The sequence below is a fragment of the Cibotium barometz genome, chromosome 24 (assembly GCF_041138505.1).
Source record: "Cibotium barometz isolate CiBa-2024 chromosome 24, ASM4113850v1, whole genome shotgun sequence".
NCBI lineage: Eukaryota > Viridiplantae > Streptophyta > Polypodiopsida > Cyatheales > Cibotiaceae > Cibotium > Cibotium barometz.
The window spans coordinates 16571984-16590447 of NC_141069.1; the positions used below are offsets into that span (position 1 = coordinate 16571984).

Sequence of the window (18464 nt, forward strand, 5' to 3'; positions counted from 1 at the left end):
TAACTTCTTATGCTTCTGGACCTTTGCAAAAGTCATCACACTCCAATTCCTATATAGAAAAATCTACAAGCCTTTGCATCAACTTCTGCATTAAGAAACAATGTGTAGAGGTTATTTTGTGGAGCCCACCAATTTCTATTCTTATCCAAGATGACACACCCCATTAAATCAAAATGAGCATTTATGTTGCCATTAATGGTAGAATAAAGAGATCCTACAATTGTTTAAAAACTTTTTGACCTAAGCATGAAGGCACAATACATATCTACAACTTTGAATCTAGTATCTTCAATATATCTACATCTATTGCTCCTACATTGTATTATTGATGAAGTTGCTTCTCAACCAAGAAGAGGTAGTCAACCTCTACAACATTCCTTGATTCCATTCTCTCCTAGGTACACAAAGTATTATCCTTAGCATAAGCTTGGCTTTTTTAAACTTCTTGGCATAAGATGCCTATGACAATAATGGACTTTTCAGTCCCATCCAAGGTTGTGTGCTTCCATTGAGCCTCACACAAGTGTCCAAGGTAGCACACCACAAGTCTTACATCTCCGATGTGGGGGTATCAAGGTATCCCACCTATCTAGCAATGAGCCAAGCCGACATAAACATCTTGATCACACTTTAACCCCTCTAGTGCCAAATCTAAGGTGTCCGCCTGTTCACAAACCATGGGCAAACATTGTTTAAGGTTTCAACTCATAGCACAACTTATCAGTGAGCTCAGTATTCTATGATTGGTGTCGACAATTATATTCACTTATGTCTGCCTACATGCATAGTGTCCACATTAGACAGCTCATATGTGAAGATGTTTGGTCAAGGAGCTCATATAGCACAAAAATTGGCATCCTCAATTCACTTTTTGGTGCTGCACTAAGTTTCCATTAATGCAATTGCTCTTAAACCATCTGCACCTTATAACCTTTTGGGCTTCCCTCCTCTCTGCATCAACCCAACCATTTGAAGGGTCGTTCATGTTTGGATGTCCAATCCAGAAGAATTTGCACAAGCTGTCACATCGCCCTCAAGGCAGTAGGCAATCCACAACAGACCACTGCAAGTCCCCACATCCCAGATGGGCTTCAAGCACACCAAATAGTCTGAAGCCTTGCATTATGGCTCTATCATGAACTGTCACTTACACTCTATCTCAATGCTCCCAACAACACTCTACAAGGTTCAATCAAAATGTCTCTCTCTCTCTCTCTCTCTCTCTCTCTCTCTCTCAAAAACACATGTGAGCAGCCATGTTTCCTGCATCCATGATAAGAATCATGGTCCATTATTAGATCATATCCAGCAAATCACTTTAATTGAAAGCATTGCAGCCTCAGAGTAAAGCATGTTAATCTTGCAGCTGAACCTACTTAATGGATTACTCTGCAAACCTAATGAGCCAAAGGGCCATTCTGTTGTGCAAGGTCGTATAAAAGAAACAAGAAAACACCAATCAAACATGATAAATTATGATACATCATGGCAATGCTTGCTACAAGCAAACATGATACAAGGAATGTTTTGCTTCTAAGAGCACAGGAATGATTTGCTTCTAAGAGCACATTGCCTTCTCAATTGTTTCCTGCAGCTCCCCACTCTTGTATGCCTCTACAAAAGCCACACACACAAACATAAACTCCGTTAAAAAATGTTTAACCAGTATATAAGAAGAGATTATGCAATTTAAGTCCTACTTTCACCCCTTGAAATATATTTAAAAATCAGGGACATCGTTGTACGGCCACTGGCCACAAATCTCTGCTTTGAGAAGACGTGCATCTTGAACACTAGAGCAAAAATCCATACTAGACCACCAAAAACTTTAAAAAACATTAACGAGCATGAATTTTACAAGATGAACACAACCATGCATGCGTTCACACATACACATGCACAGGAACAAATGCAACATATTAACACTCGCACACACATACACGGACCAACACATGCACACGTGCACGCAAGAGTGCAGCGCAAGATAAACTCCATGGTAGATCCAGAAAGTAAGAAAAACCCAAACAAATGAAAAGCACGAATTTAACGAAAGGAACACTAGGGAGTAAGTATGCACTCACAAATGCAATGCAACGACGCATACGCATGAATACATGCAAAAACATGCATGTCCAAAAAAACACACGCACAAAAACGCATGAGCGCGCTTGCAGACACAGGATAAAAACAAATACTGTGAAAGGCAAATTAGTAGAGAACTTAAGGAAAGGACAGCAAGCTCTTGAAAAAATTTCAAATATGCATGTACACAAACCACATGCAGGAGCTGTTGAAGTATACGAGTTGTTGCTTTACAGAAATTATAAAAGACTCAATGGAAAAACAAGCTAACGATAGCAAGCTTTACTATTCCTTAAAAATTCAAAATAGGCAAGTGTATTCTCACCCAGAGTGATGTCACAACCTCCAAAGAATTCTCCGTCTATGTACAGCTGGGGGAAAGTAGGCCACTTGGAGTACATTTTCATGGCGTAACGCATCTGTTCATTCTCGAGAATGTCCACAGTCTCATAAGGTACATTTAAAGAGTTTAATACTTGCACCACTGTATTTGAGAAGCCACATTGAGGAAACAACTTGGTGCCTTTCATGAACAGCACCACCTTGTTGGATGTTACATACTTGTCCACTGCTTCCTTGAGTTCTGGTGACAATGCTACATCATGAAAAACATAAAAAACCTGATAAGTTTAAAGTCACCGCTACTCAGAGCTGATGCTGCTCTCATGTTTCGATGTTCTATAGTATTCATTCCATGATGAGTTTCCATGGACAGTTTTGTATCACCCGAGTGAGATAGCTATGTTCATGTTTTCTTTCTATTTTATTTTCCATTCCATGATGAGATTATGCCATGGACATTATTGTATCACTTTGGCCCATTGAGTCTTTACTAGACTCTCTCTCTCTCTCTCTCTCTCTCTCTCTCTCTCTCTCTCTCAAAAACTAAAACTAATGGATCTATGCTTCACCTTTCCTTGAAATTCTGTGAGCCTTAAAACATGCCAGAATCAAGTACCCTCCAGTAAGATGCTAAGTGGAAGCGTGCTTGATTAATGGTACAATTGATGCAAATTAAAACGCTAATCAAGTGCACAAATAGAAGAAAAAAAATAAGACTTCTGTCTGTGCACGTGCACGTGCGTGTGTACACACATAGTACATACAACATGTATATACATGTAATTCCCCCCTGGGAAAAAGATCCTTCTATTAGTTACCAAGAAAACAGCCAAAATGGCTACGTACCTCAACTGGGAAACGAGAGTCAAGATGCATAAAAGGGGAGGATGCTCTCCTCCTCCGGCTGGCCACTCTAGGAGGAGAAGGCTATCTCATACAATGGAGGGAGGAGAAAACAACTGCACAGGTGGTCTACAATGCCAAGTGGGCTCGCCACCACTATCAGTGAGAAAGGGACCGTGACGCCAGATCCTTAAGAAGGCCTCATGGCACTTCCGCATGCAGTCTAAGCCACCCTGAAGCTGCCCCCACTCACCACGAACGATATGAATGATATCGAGCCAAGTGCTCCGAATGGACTCCGCTGGCAGGGTGTGGGTGCCTCCTATGGCTTCGCTGCAAGCCTGCATCGAGCTCTCCATATGTGCCACACAACTATACTGCTGCGAATCTCCCATCTCTGGCTAGAAGCGAGGCCTGAGCATGTGACCACTAGGGAGACGGACCATGAGGTTTGAGATCAAAGGCTTTCGAAGATGCTCCTCAGATGCTACTGGAGCTGACTGCTGAAGAACCAGCCTGAGATGATCCCAAGCACGCAAGAGACTCGCTGCAAATCTCTCCTCAAACGCTGGGGTAAAGCCATGTGCCCGCATCTCTGTGAAAATCCATCTCGTGCTCTGAAGCCAAGGGCCTCCCAACATCGGGGTGCGGGCAAAAATCCTAGCCAAGAGGAAGTCCTTCCAAGGCTCACCACCCAGAAGAAGAACTCGAACAATCAGCTTGCCCAACACGGCACAGCTTTGGATGGAGGGGTCGATGATGCTCAGGCCCCCTCTGTTGCACGGTTGAATGATCACTCTCCAAGCCACCTTGGCTCGCGCAGGTCTCTCATCATTGCCAGCCCACAAAAAGTTGTAGATCAACCATTGAACATGACGAATACAAGCCCGGGAGAAAAGACCAACAGGTGGTGATGTACCACATGGTGGCGAGAAGATCCTGGCTTGCCACCACAACCCAGCCAGCTAAGGACAGCCTGACTGAACTCCAGTATAGCAGCTTCTTCCGAATGCTCAAAAGAAGAGGGGCAAGTTGCTACTCAGGGGAGATGTCAATGCCAATCTGGCATCCAAGATAAAAGAACTGGAGTGCCCCTCAAGACACATTGAAAAGCCTCCACTGAACGCCAAGTCGGGGCGGGTGATGAGCCAACCCAAAAACCACACAACTTGTGCCAGTTGATCGGCACTCCGGATGTACAAGAGATCTCAATCGCCTCGGCGAATCTCTGGAGGTTCCCCTCGTCCCTCGACAGGTATGTTGCCGTGTCATCGGCGAACTCAAGATCAAAGAGATCCTCTTGCTCACAGATGGGAAGACGCAATCCTTGGAGCCCAGTCTCTTGGGCAGAGAGAAAACTACTCTCATGGCCTCAGCGACAAATAGGAAGAGATAAGGAACCAAACAGCACCCCAGTTGGGCCGAGCAAGAAAGTGGAAATCTGTCGCCTCTAGCTCCTTGAATCAGAACTTGGTTGTGTGAAGTCGAGTAGAGTCTTGAAACACCTCGGACCCACTCCTCTGAGAAACCCATCTTGCACATCGTCCCCTCCAAAAAGCCCGAATCTACTCTGTGATAGGCTTTCCCGAAGTCAAGAAGAAAAAACAATCAGATCCTAATGTCTCATCCTAGCCGATGCGGTCGCCTCCGAGACGATGAAGATGTTGTCTAAAATACTCCAATCCTGAACAAAACTGGTTTGTGTACCATGACTCAAGTTAGGAAGAAAGGGCTCCAATCTCCAATAGATGGCCTTGGCCAAAATTTTGTAGACAATCCCTAGGAGGGTGATGGGTCTCCACTGCCGAATCTCCAATCTGTCACCCCCCTCCTTAGGAATCAAGTGGACCAATCCCTCAGACAACCTCTCCAGCATGGCTCTCGTAACCATTATCTCGTTGAAGGCCACTCTAAGCCCACCTTCCATGAGATCCTAGTGACAGAGAAATAAGGACACTAGAAACCCATCCTCGCCCAGGATTCGCCCCTAGCTAATGCCGTCATAGCCTTGCCAACTCCTCAAATGTGAAGGGGGTCAAGAAGAGGGTCCAGAGAGCGTGAGGGGTCACCTCTCTCGTATGCCGCCAAACACGCTCACACTTCCAGCACCTGTGTGGAAGTAGGGGCACTCCTGAGAAGAAAGCTGGAGAAATTTGTGGCGATGGCTTTCACATGGGGGGGGAGGGGGGGTCTATAACAATGGATCCATCCTAGCCTCGCAACCTGCAGATACTATCTCTCTGCCTGTGTGGGTCTGCAATCTCAAAGAAATCCCATGTGACCCTGTCTCCCGCTTGCATCCAAAAAGAGGTTGTGGCATGGTATCTAAACTCCACCCGCCGCTCCTCTATGGATCTAAGCTCTGCACAGGAGTCAACCAACTAACTCTCAATCCACGCACTATCTGGTGCACTCTCCTGAGGCCGCTAAAGAGAAGCAAGACCCCTACGAATGCTCATCTCCTACTCTCGAAAGCCAACCAATCTGCTCTGCACTGCCTCCTGTAATAGATTGCTAATCTCTCCAAGGCCTGCATCCAGTGTGCCTGCGAGACGACGGTTGCTCCTAAATGAAAATCTAGCCTCTCCCAAATCCCCTCAATCCTGCTACAAATCTCAGGGTCCTGGATGAGGCTATCTGGGATCCGAGTGCTCAAATGTATGTCCTGCCTCTAGGGGTCATCCAAGGAGAGAATAACCGATGCCTGATCAGAGTAGGTAGTACCAGCTAAAATTCCAATCATACCACCACGACCACAAGCCCTCATCTACATAGAACCACTCTAATCTAGATAGGTTGGGACAAATACACCTCCTCTTGCATACGGAGAAGCACAGACTCCCGGGGCTGTGTCCAAACTCTAGAAGATGCCAAGGGTCATGTCCCCTGAGAATCAAAATCAACTCTTCCCAAGCCGAGTACTCTACACCAGATACTGTAGCCATACCACCTCTGTGTCTGTCATCTGCCGACTCTAGCATGTTAAAACCCCCCCACATACACCAAAAATCTGCCTATGGCAGGGACTATACTATAGAAGGTGGCCTTGCCTGCTGCAACGTTCGGCGCATATACATTCAAGAAGCCCACACAATTCTCTCCAATCTTGATGGTCACCCACTGAGCTCATCCAGTGACAATGGTGCTTGAGTCAACCACTGACAGCAATAGCTGCTCACCAACGGAGATGCATACACCACCCTGAGTCCTAGAGGGGCCAAAAGAGTGGGGCCAAAAGGTGTGACTCTTGCCCTACAAGATCTTCCCACAACGCGTACGTCCCTCTAAAAGATGATGCTCCTAAATGAACGGCTCCACCAACTGCTGCTATGTGGAGCTCCTCTGTAAGGACACCACATCTCTCAAAGCACTGTGGCCCCCCCAAACCCTGGATGTTTCATGAGACAATCCACATAACTAAGATTGGTGGAACGTGGAACTCTCTGAACTACCCTCCACTCGAAGAGTCTTGGGCATGGGTTTCGATGGATAGTAATCGTTGTGGTCTTGGGTGTTGGAGGTGGCAATTCGCGTAGCTACTCTCCGGTTGTCGCATGACTAGTTGTGTTGGATTATCCCATATGTGATGCATGGGAAGTCGAAAAGCCATATATAGGGTGTGGTGGCACCTTGTCGTAGATATCTCCTCCGACCGGATTTTTGGGGGGAGCAGCAGTTATGGAAGCCCAGCCACCGGCGTTGCTCAATGCCATAGGATGGTGTGCGTGCTGCTGCTACGTGACTTTGACATGGTATCAGAGCTCGACCTGTGTGCTCCTTGGCGGTCCTAACTTTGTTGGTTGAGATGCGAGATTTGAAGGAGGGTGCTAGAGGTGGCAATTCGCGTAGCTACTCTTGGGTTGTCGCATGACTACTTGTGGTGGATTATCCCATATGCGAGAGCATGGGAAGTTGAAGAGCCATATGCAGGGTGTGGTGGCACCTTGTCTCATAGATATCTCCTCCGGCCGGGTTTTTGGGGAGAGCAACGGTTGGGAGATGGAAGCCCAGCCACCGACGTTGCTCAATGCCCTAGGGTGGTGTGTGCTGCTGTTGCGTGACTTTGACATTGGGGCGAAGCCGTGCCAGATGGACATGAATCATGGCTACCATATGCAGCCACTTTGTTCGAGCCCTAGAGTATGCATACTCTAGACTCCACAGGTATTTGTAGGAGGGGGGGAGTGGTCCTGCAACTGAAACATGAAGAAACACAAGGAGAAGCACCTCCAGGCTAGAGGGCGCCTCCCCTGCCTGATCCCTAAGGCCTGATCCTCCCAGCTCCATCCGAGCCAAAGACTAAGCACATCTACAATACGCAGGTCATGCAAGTGATGCGAAAGCTCAATGGCCTGCCCCTAAATAGTGGTGGACACTGACTCCGTGATCCAGTCTGGTCCCTGTGCTTCACTCGAGTGGGAAGGCGAAGATCATCATGCCTCTCTGGGGTGGACGGTCTGGTGTCACGTGCAAGCCCGTGCCAAGGCTAATCTCCAGCATGAACAACCTAATCCCAGATTAATCCATCAGTTAGACAGCATGTAGGACAACAATATCATCATCATTAGCAGTAAACAGCAGTAGCATCATCATCAGCATTATCATCAGCATCATCATCAGCCCCAGCATCACCATCATCATCATCACCAACATGACAAGAGGATGGAACCCTGTCGGAAGCCAGCAGAGGGTCCCAACCAGCCGACAGCCAAGCGCCAGAAGGAAGGGCAACATGAGTGGGCAACAGGGCAGTTAAGCGCAACAATTTTGGGGATTTTCCTCATAACCTTGTCCAACAGCAAGCCAGCCTTCAAGACTGGCTGACCAGCTCCTCCTAGCGCATATAAATACATTCAGTCATTATTCAGCGAGGCATTCAGTCATTTTATCAGTCAAGCATTCTCAGTCATCAGTAGAGCATATGTAGGACCAGAGGTCAACCCCTTTGGGGCTGATCAAGGGCCTCAACCATGTACATTCATTAAGCTACCTTTTTGTACAATATTAAATACAAGAAAAACCCTGACACTAATCTCTCTTCTTCTCTCTCCTCTATCTTAATCATGTTTATTTAGCATCTTGTTCTTAATCAAACTTAGGGCTATGGATCAGTACAGCAAGGCTTTCGCGCATGCAACATTGGTATCAAAGCATTCAAGCTCAGCCAATAAGATAGTCCCAAGGAATATGCACAGTTCCAGCAAAAGAATGCAACAGGGTAGCAGATGGAGTGGTCTGCAACATGCAAAGCTAGAGGAAGCATTCCCTACACATAACCAGTACATCATTAAGCTCTCAGATCAGTTCCAAAAGCCTACCAACAAGCATGATCAGTACCAACAGGTGACCCACCGTAGCGTTAAGGGCAAGGGAAAAGCAGTCAAAGTCAAAGTCAAAAGTAGAAGTTTAAGGTCAATAGTCAGGATGACACAGTGTTCAGCCCGTCATCAAGTTTAGCACGAGGGGATGTGTCATGGCCCTGTGAAAATGGAGCAGGACAAGTGTGGGCATGGTGGTTGCAGAGCCAGAATATTTTATGATTCGCATGGGGGGTGCCCGGACAGAGTTTAAGATGTGTGGACATCCCTAGGTGTGAAGGGGGGAACTAAAAACATTAAACTTTAATGTTTAATAAAGTTCTCTCTCTCTCTTCCCTTTTTGGGGAGTCGTGTAGCAAAAGAGGAGAGTTTCTCAAGCGCATGTACACAAGCGTGGAGAAGCTGAAGAGCAAGTCGACTGCAGATTTCTGGAGGGCTGTTGCTGTTTTTCTGAGTGGAATCAGCCGTACAGCACTGTACGGCCAGAACTGTGCAAGTACTCTCTCTCTTTCTCCTCTGTTGCTGGCTGCGCATAGAAGCTGCTGCAAGGATTCCCTGCGCACAGGCCCTGTACAGGCTGTACCAGCAAGTACACAGCCAGTACAGCACTGTACGGCTGCCGTACAGTGTACGGACAGCCAGGTACAGCAAGTACAGTTGCTGCAGGCTGCTGCAGGTGGCGCAAACAGGTGCTGGACAGACTGTATACTCTGATTCAGGCCGGCACAAGAGTGGACAGCCGGCTGTTTGTGCAAGTACAACTCCTGGCACGTATCCCGAGGCGGTACAGACGGGTACAGTGCTGATTTTCAGATCTGTATTTTCAAGGACAGCATAAGAGTGAACATCAGGAGGAGGATACAGGCAAGTACAAGCACATGTGTGAAGCAGGGTTGTGAATACAAGTGCCTGCAAGTACAAATTGGTGCCGTTGCTTCCTCCAGTGCTGTTTCACGAGCTGAACTTGGTAAGCTCTGTTTCTGTTCAACTATCTCTCTTTCTACTGCTTGATGTCTGTTGCAGATATGTATTATCTGGCCCCTTGTGAGAGGAGGGGTATGGCAGATTGACAAGGGTTGAGACAGAGTTTGGACAGCACATGTATGTTTGAGCTGAGAAGATGTATCATGCACTTGAGTTATGCCAGATGTATGCCCATGGCTGGCCTGCTTTGTGATCTTGGCTGATCAAAGGGAGGCACAGTGTGTTGCTTGGGGACACAGATCTGTGTGCATAGATCCTCTGTGCTGAGAAGGATTTGTGGGCCGTCAGATTGGACTTACAGGTGTAAACTCTTGGCTGATCTTTGTGTTGTACTCAGCCATTCATTTTATTTTAATTGAATAAAGAAATACCGCAAGGGGCGCCAAGCTTTGGGGCCAACAGGTGTCGCTGTGTTTTCAGATTTGGGCACTCTAGCTCCAATCTGTGTTTTGTTTCTCATCTAGACTACAAGTGGACGGGTGATTGCTTCTACCGCACTCTGGTTTTCTATCAGAGGCCGGTTTTCAAGGTTCCGTTGCCGGGACAAATCATCAACTTTCTGAAGGGGGTGAGCTCGTGGTTGCTTTGAAGAAAGCCATCGCTGAAAATTCAGCAATCATGTCTGATACAGAGGATGAGTACTTCTATCATGAAGAAGAAGAGCAAGAGGCTTCTCCTGACAGAGATGTATCTGAGGATCTTTTTGCAGGAGAACAGGCTGCAGATGTTGAGCCTTATGAGGATGTAACACAGCCAGAAGATGTGCATGGTAAAGAGGATGATGATGCTCGGTTCAAAGATCGCTTGGCTAGTGTTATGGATACTTTTATGCAGCTCACTCAGAGCGAGAGATTTGCTGAATTTTTGAGATCTCGCACAGAACCCCGCACAGAGCCCCAGAAAAAGAAGAAGAAGGTTCGTTCGAAGAATCTTCCCCAGGGTCATAGTGGTGCCATCCCACAGGAACCATCTTTTGGCCAGTTTCCGAATATGCAGCATGCTTATGGTGCAAACTCTCAGAGTTCCTTCTATGGACAGCCACCTATTCCTCAGCAGAACATGCATCCAAGTTATTTTGGTGGTGGCTCGGTGTTCCAATCCATGACTGGGGGTTATCCTCAGGGAGGCATGGGTATGTATGGGCCTTTTGGAGCCAATTTTCAGCCTAGCATGCAAGGGAATATGTATGGTGATATGCAGTCCGGTATGGCTGGAAATATGTTTGCAGGCATGCAACCTGGGATGCAAGGCAATATGTTTGGTGGTATGCAGCCAGGTATGCATAATGGAATGCATGGAAACATGGCTGGAATGTATGGTATGCCTGGCATGGGAATGGGAAATGTTGACCCAATGATGGGTATGAATGTTGGGGGCAGCAATCTCACGAAACCACTTCCATATGATAATCTAACGCCTATGGGAAAGGCGAAGGATTACAAGGAAGGGGGAGCTGCAGTGAAGTTTGACACTTTCAGTGGGGCCAAGGATAAATTGAAGGCACTTACCTTTTTACAGCAGTTTGATGCTGCTTTTTCTGGTGGGAATTACACAGAGTCCTCTAAGGTGAGGAAAGCTGCCACTTTTCTCAAGGGCAATGCTTTGCAGTGGTGGTCTACTCTTCTTTTGCAGGGCATAACACCCACCACATGGGTCCAATTCAAACAGGTTTTCTCTTCCGTATGGCTCACATCTACATTTGAGGTGGATGTTATGACCGCATGGCACAAGCTGGATGCTTCAAAGTGTGATAGTTTGGAGGATTATAACAAGAAGTTTTGGGAAGCTCTACTCCCAGTGACTTCTTATCGTGCCGTGCCATTATCTGAGCAGGTAGAGAAGTATTGTTGTGGGCTGCCCAAGGAGGTACGAGATTACTGTATAAAGACAAGAGTAACGAACATGTCACAGATGATTGAAAATGCTATGACAGCTAATGCGTTACTCACAGGTGGTTCATCTGGGTTTAAAGGCAGTAAGAAATTGAGCAAGAAAGCTGAAAAATTTGGGCATGCTTCTCGTGATGCTAAAGGGTCTTCAGAGACAAAGTATAAGAAGTTGCCAATGCCCAAGAGGACTTCTGAGGAAAGACAGGCTTTGAGAGATGCTCAAAAGTGTTTTTTCTGTACTGAAGAGGGGCATATGTCATTCAATTGTCCCAAGAGAAAGTCCCAAAAGGACCCTCATAATAAAGGAGAGCCCAAGCCAAAGAAACCAAAGCCTTCTGCAAGCTTAGTTCCTGATCTTGTGGGGGAGCAGCTAAGTGGTGAAGCTACAGAGTTGTGCAGGGCATGGGGCAAAGTGAGAGATCAGAATGCTTTGATCTTCTTTGACACAGGTGCTAGAGCCAACTTCATTTCACCAGATTTGGCTGGCCGATTGGGAATTCGCGCAGAGGAGATGGGGCCGTTACATGAGGCAAATATGGCTTGTCCAGGGTATGCAGAACCCGTTACTCCTATCATTGGGAAGCTTCGGCTTCATTTACAGGGTTATGTGGACAGCGAAGAGTTCTTCACCATGCCTTTGGATGGCTGTGATGTTTTGTTGGGGATGCCATGGTGCCACAGGGTACATGCGGTGGTGGATACTTACAATAGGAAAATTACTCTGACTCATAGAGGGAAAGAGCATGTATTGGATGTAAAACTCAAAGGGGAATCTGTTCCTATTGTATCCGCTTCGGCGATTTCATCAGTAATGAAAAAGCATCTTTCCGCGTACTTGATTTATGTAAAGGATGCACAGGATGATGAGTCTAAGTCTAATTTGTCAATGTTAGATAAGGACAGGGCTGATTTCTTAAGTGGGTTTCAAGACTGTTTTTCCGAGTCATTGCCAGGAGAATTACCTCCTGAGAGGCCAGAAGATCATGCCATAGATCTGATTCTTGGTAGTACTCCACCGAATAGACCGCCGTATCGTGTTAGTGCAACCCAACAGGAAGAGATTATGAGTCAGGTGCAGGAGCTTCTAAATAAGGGGTTGATACAGCCTAGCTCATCACCCTTTTGCTCACCTGTGCTCTTAGTGCAAAAGAAGGATGGTTCTTGGCGCATGTGTATAGATTACAGGGCACTGAATAAGAATACCATCAAGAATCGATTCCCCATACCGAGGATCGATGACATCTTGGACCGCTTACAGGGCTCCACAGTTTTTAGTCGTATTGACTTGAAAAGCGGGTATCATCAGATACGCATTAGACCCGAGGATGTGCATAAGACAGCATTCTGAACCACATTTGGGTTGTATGAGTTCTTGGTTATGCCCTTTGGTTTGACAAATGTGCCTGCCACATTTAACAGAATGATGGACAGGATTTTCAGGCCTCATAGAGAGTTTGTCGGCACATTCTTTGATGATATGATTGTGCATTCACGAACTGAGGAAGAACATAGAAGGCATTTGGCCATTGTGTTTGCAGAACTCAGAAACCATAGGCTGGTTGTAAATGGCGAGAAGAGTGAGTTCTTTTTGCAGGAGATACATTTCTTGGGGCATATTGTGTCTGGTCATGGAGTCCGTATGGATCCAGCAAAGGTGGAAGCAATACTTAATTGGCCAGCTTTGAGGACCGTGCATGATGTACGCAACTTTCTAGGATTGTGTTCCTATTACAGGCGTTACATACGGCACTTTGCTGAAATTGCTTCGCCTCTTCATGCTTTGACGAAGAAAGCAACTCCGTTTAGATGGGCTGATCGGGAAATTATAGCATTCAAAAAGCTCAAAGAAAAGCTTACTTCGGACCCAGTATTGGTGTTACCGGACCTCCGAAAGGCTTTTGTTGTCCAGTGTGATGCATGTGGAAGTAGCATTGGTGCAGTTCTCATGCAAGAGGGACATGTTATAGCCTATGAGAGTAGAGTTTTGCAAGATGCTGAGAAGCATTTACAGGTGTATGAGAAAGAGATGTTGGCTGTAATTCACGCTCTTTCTACATGGAAACACTACTTGCTTGGGGCTGATTTCACTGTGCAGACAGATCATCAGACCTTGCGTTATTTCCTCACGCAGACTAAGCTTTCAGAGAAGCATATGCGTTGGGCAAACTTTTTGTCAATGTTTCACTTCCAGATTGTGCATGTGGAAGGCAAAAAGAATGTAGTGGCAGATGCTTTGTCACGCAAGCCACAGGTCTCTGCAGTTTCACTTGCTTATCATCATGAGCTTGATGAAATGAAAGAGCAGTATGCCCATGATGAGGATTTTGAAAGGTTGTATGATCAGATGTCTGAGGGTCAGCGGCATGAGCATTACACTCTCAAAGATGGGTTCTTATTGATGCATGGCAGACTGTGTGTTACCAGGCCATTGCGACTCAAGGTTATGATTGAAAGTCATGCTCCACCGTATGCAGGTCATAGAGGTATTGACGCCACGGTCAAAGCAGTGGAGACTTTCTTTTATTGTCCAACCTTGAGAAGAGATATTGACGCCTTTGTGAGGCAATGCATCGTATGTCAGAAGGTAAAGTTTGACCGTCAGAAGACACCAGGGTTATTACAGCCTTTACCTATTCCGGATAGACCTTGGAAGAGCATTGCCATGGATTTTGTATTTGATCTTCCACGGACACAAACGGGAAATGATGGCATCTGGACTATCATATGCAGGTTCAGTAAGCAGGCACATTTCATTCCCGTGAGGAAGACAATTAAAGTGGACCATATGGTGAAGTTGTTCATGGCAAACATCTTCAAGTATCATGGCTTGCCTACGTCTATCATTAGTGACCGTGATCCACGGATGACGAGTTTGTTTTGGAGAGGGTTGTTTGACAACATGGGTACAACTCTCAAGTTTTCATCGTCATTTCATCCACAGACACATGGTCAGTCAGAAGAGGCTAACTCTACAGTGTTGGATCTTCTCAAGTGTTATGTGTCAGAGCACAAGCAACAATGGGAAAAATATCTTCCTTTGGTGGAGTTTGCATATAACAACACTGTACATAGCTCGACAGGCAAGGCGTCTTTTGAGATTGTAGAAGGAGGGAAGAAAGTACCACCCATTTTGCATACAAAGGATAAGATCTTTGAGGCTGATCAGTATGTGGAGAGCTTGGATGAAGCTTATCGGAGAGTTAAGTTGGCCCTCCAGAAAACTCAACAGAAGCAAAAGAAAGCCGCAGACCGTCACAGACGTGATTTACAGTTTGCATTGGGTGATTGGGTTCTTTTGCGCTTTGAAAAGGCTAGACTCAAGAAGATGAAGGGTAAAGAGCGCTTATTCCCTAAGTTGAGTATGCGATATTATGGGCCTTTTCAGGTTTTGGAAAAGATTGGTGAGGTAACCTATCGTTTGAAGTTACCAGATCACTGGAGGATTCACAATGCTTTTCATGTGAGTCTTCTTAGACCTTTCCGTGGGGATGTGCGTGAGGATGTATCCGATGAGGCTCAGCCGGAAGTTGAGGAACTTGATGAGGTTCTGATTCCAGAGCAGATACTGGCACATAAAGAAAGGAAGGTACGAGGTAAAGTTTCCCGTCGCTATCTTGTGAAGTTCAAGAACTATTCACCGATGGATGCGAAGTGGATGGAGGAAGGTGACTTAACAGATTCACCTCAGGTTTTGCAGCTTTATCTCGATGCCTTTGAGTTAGAGCCGACTCTTATTGTGGCTCATTCAGGTTCAGCAGAGCATGGGTCTGGAGCATTACCTGATGCTCAAGAGGGGGGTAGCACCTCCACTCCCTTGATACAGAGAGGCTCAAATGACATCTAGAGGTCGCTTGGTGCAGTTTTTATCTCACCCGAAGGTACTGAGGCTGACAGTACATCTGTTTATGGGACTTCTATGATATATGTGTACTAGTCACATGGAGATTTTTGTGGATATGTATGGTTCACAGTGGTATACAACTTGGACTATTACTATGCCATTGGTTTGCAGTGAATGTTGATACATGTGTATGGCTCAGAGAGATTGGGACGCTGATCTTGCCATATTGTATGTTTCACTCTGGATATTTTGATGCATCACCAGAATGCAATCGAGGACGCTTGCCATTTTTCAAGAGGGGGGTATGTCATGGCCCTGTGAAAATGGAGCAAGACAAGTGTGGGCATGGTGGTTGCAGAGTCAGAATATTTTATGATTCACATGGGGGGTGCCCGGACAGAGTTTAAGATGTGTGGACATCCCTAGGTGTGAAGGGGGGAACTAAAAACATTAAACTTTAATGTTTAATAAAGTTTGCCCCTAGGCCTTAGTGGCCCTAGGAACTTATTAAAGTTTGGGGCCCTAGGGATTAATTTGGGGGAGAAGTGTTTCTCTCTCCTCTCTCTCTCTCTTCCCTTTTTGGGGAGTCGTGTAGCAAAAGTGGAGAGTTTCTCAAGCGCATGTACACAAGCGTGGAGAAGCTGAAGAGCAAGTCGACTGCAGATTTCTGGAGGGCTGTTGCTGTTTTTCTGAGTGGAATCAGCCGTACAGCACTGTACGGCCAGAACTGTGCAAGTACTCTCTCTCTTTCTCCTCTGTTGCTGGCTGCGCATAGAAGCTGCTGCAAGGATTCCCTGCGCACAGGCCCTGTACAGGCTGTACCAGCAAGTACACAGCCACTACAGCACTTTACGGCTGCCGTACAGTGTACTGACAGCCAGGTACAGCAAGTACAGTTGCTGCAGGCTGCTGCAGGTGGCGCAAACAGGTGCTGGACAGACTGTATACTCTGATTCAGGCCGGTACAAGAGTGGACAGCCGGCTGTTTGTGCAAGTACAACTCCTGGCACGTATCCCGAGGCGGTACAGACGGGTACAGTGCTGATTTTCAGATCTGTATTTTCAAGGACAGCATAAGAGTGAACATTAGGAGGAGGATACAGGCAAGTACAAGCACATGTGTGAAGCAGGGTTGTGAATACAAGTGCCTGCAAGTACAAATTGGTGCTGTTGCTCCCTCCAGTGCTGTTTCACGAGCTGAACTTGGTAAGCTCTGTTTCTGTTCATCTATCTCTCTTTCTACTGCTTGATGTCTGTTGCAGATATGTATTATCTGGCCCCTTGTGAGAGGAGGGGTATGGCAGATTGACAAGGGTTGAGACAGAGTTTGGACAGCACATGTATGTTTGAGCTGAGAAGATGTATCATGCACTTGAGTTATGCCAGATGTATGCCCATGGCTGGCCTGCTTTGTGATCTTGGCTGATCAAAGGGAGGCACAGTGTGTTGCTTGGGGACACAGATCTGTGTGCATAGATCCTTTGTGCTGAGAAGGATTTGTGGGCCGTCAGATTGGACTTACAGGTGTAAACTCTTGGCTGATCTTTGTGTTGTACTCAGCCATTCATTTTATTTTAATTGAATAAAGAAATACCGCAAGGGGCGCCAAGCTTTGGGGCCAACAGGTGTCGCTGTGTTTTCAGATTTGGGCACTCTAGCTCCAATCTGTGTTTTGTTTCTCATCTAGACTACAAGTGGACGGGTGATTGCTTCTACCGCACTCTGGTTTTCTATCAGAGGCCGGTTTTCAGGATGTCACGTGCACACTCGTGTCATGGCTAATCTCCAGCATGAATAGCCTAATCCCTGATTAATCCATCAATTAGATAGCATGTAGAACAACAGCATCAGCACCATGATCATCACAATGAAAGGAGGATGGAACCCTGTCGGCTGCCATCAGACTGCTGCTGTCGACAAAGCCAACAGAGGGTCCCAACCAGCCAGCAGCCAAGCACTAGAAGAAAGGGCAACATGAGTGGGCAACAGGGCAGTTAAGCACAACAATTTTGGGGATTTTCCTCATAACCTTTTCCAACAGCAGGCCAACTGCCTTCAATATATATAAATACATTCAATTATTATTCAGCAAGGCATTCAGTCATTTCATCAGTCAAGCAGTCTCAGTCATCAGTAGTGCATATGTAGGGCCAGAGGTCAACCCCTTTGGGGATGACCAAGGGCCTCAACCATGTACATTCATTAAGCCACCTAATTTTACAATATTAAATACAAGAAAAACCCTGACACCAATCTCTCTCTTCTTCTCTCTCCTCTGTCTTAATCATGTTTATTTAGCATCTTGTTCTTAATCAAGCTTAGGATAGTGGATCAGTACAACAAGGCTTCTGCACATGCAACATCTGGGGTGATATAACACAACATGCGAATGGGAGCCACCGTCTCCTCGAACATACCAACTCCTTCAACAGAAAGGCATCGGCAAAAGCTATAGTCAACTGGCTGCCCCAGCACTCTGGGGAGCCACTTGGCGACTCAAGAGGGATAGCCCGCACCACCGAGGCAACGATGGTCATCTCTATCGGCTCCATAGAATGATGGATCAAACAGTGGACTGAGCTGGCCGGCTACCTCTACTCCAAGTCTAGCATGGCTAGAGGGCGGCAGAAGTGCTCTGGAGAGGCGGAATGTAACTCGCCCAAGAAGCACAAGAGTGGGTGTGCATCACTTGGACCATGGGCACAATTAAACATTTCGGCATTTAATCACAATCGTTAAACAATCCACAAAGCTGAAAATAAAAGTTGCACATATAACACCGCAATGGGGCGACTGCCTCCCCCCCCCCTCCTTTTTGGAGTATTTCATTATCCAAGGAGAATTATAACATGTACAAGCTTTGAGGGACTCTCCCCATGGGAGATACTGAATTATCCATATACAACCATAAACTTGTCCTTCATCCAATAAGGCTATCCAACATGTCCTTCCATAGGCACACAAACGTGTATAACAGCCCACATGGCTCTTCCATACGCGCATAAACTTGTATGACAGCCCATATGGCTCTTCCACAAGCACATAAATGTTGGGTAGGAGGAAAGCTAGCCTGCACACACACACACACACAACCTCAAGCACAGAGAAACGTGAGAGTGCTAGAAAAGATATACTCAATAATGATAATAAAATGAAAGTACAAGT

At 46.2% G+C, this 18464-nt stretch overlaps 1 protein-coding gene across 1 annotated transcript in view; it reads right to left on the reverse strand.

The window, feature by feature from the left end:
- Window positions 1-1277: 1277 nt before the first annotated feature.
- Window positions 1278-18464, reverse strand: part of LOC147624940 (uncharacterized) — a 55514-nt gene continuing 38327 nt past the window's right edge. The window contains exons 2-3 of the mRNA XM_086818182.1: window positions 2408-2677; window positions 1278-1614 (exon numbers count right to left, since the gene is read on the reverse strand). Of these exons, the coding sequence (XP_086674308.1) occupies window positions 1559-1614; window positions 2408-2677 (326 nt within the window). The 3' untranslated portion in view covers window positions 1278-1558. The remainder of the gene's footprint in view (window positions 1615-2407; window positions 2678-18464) is intronic.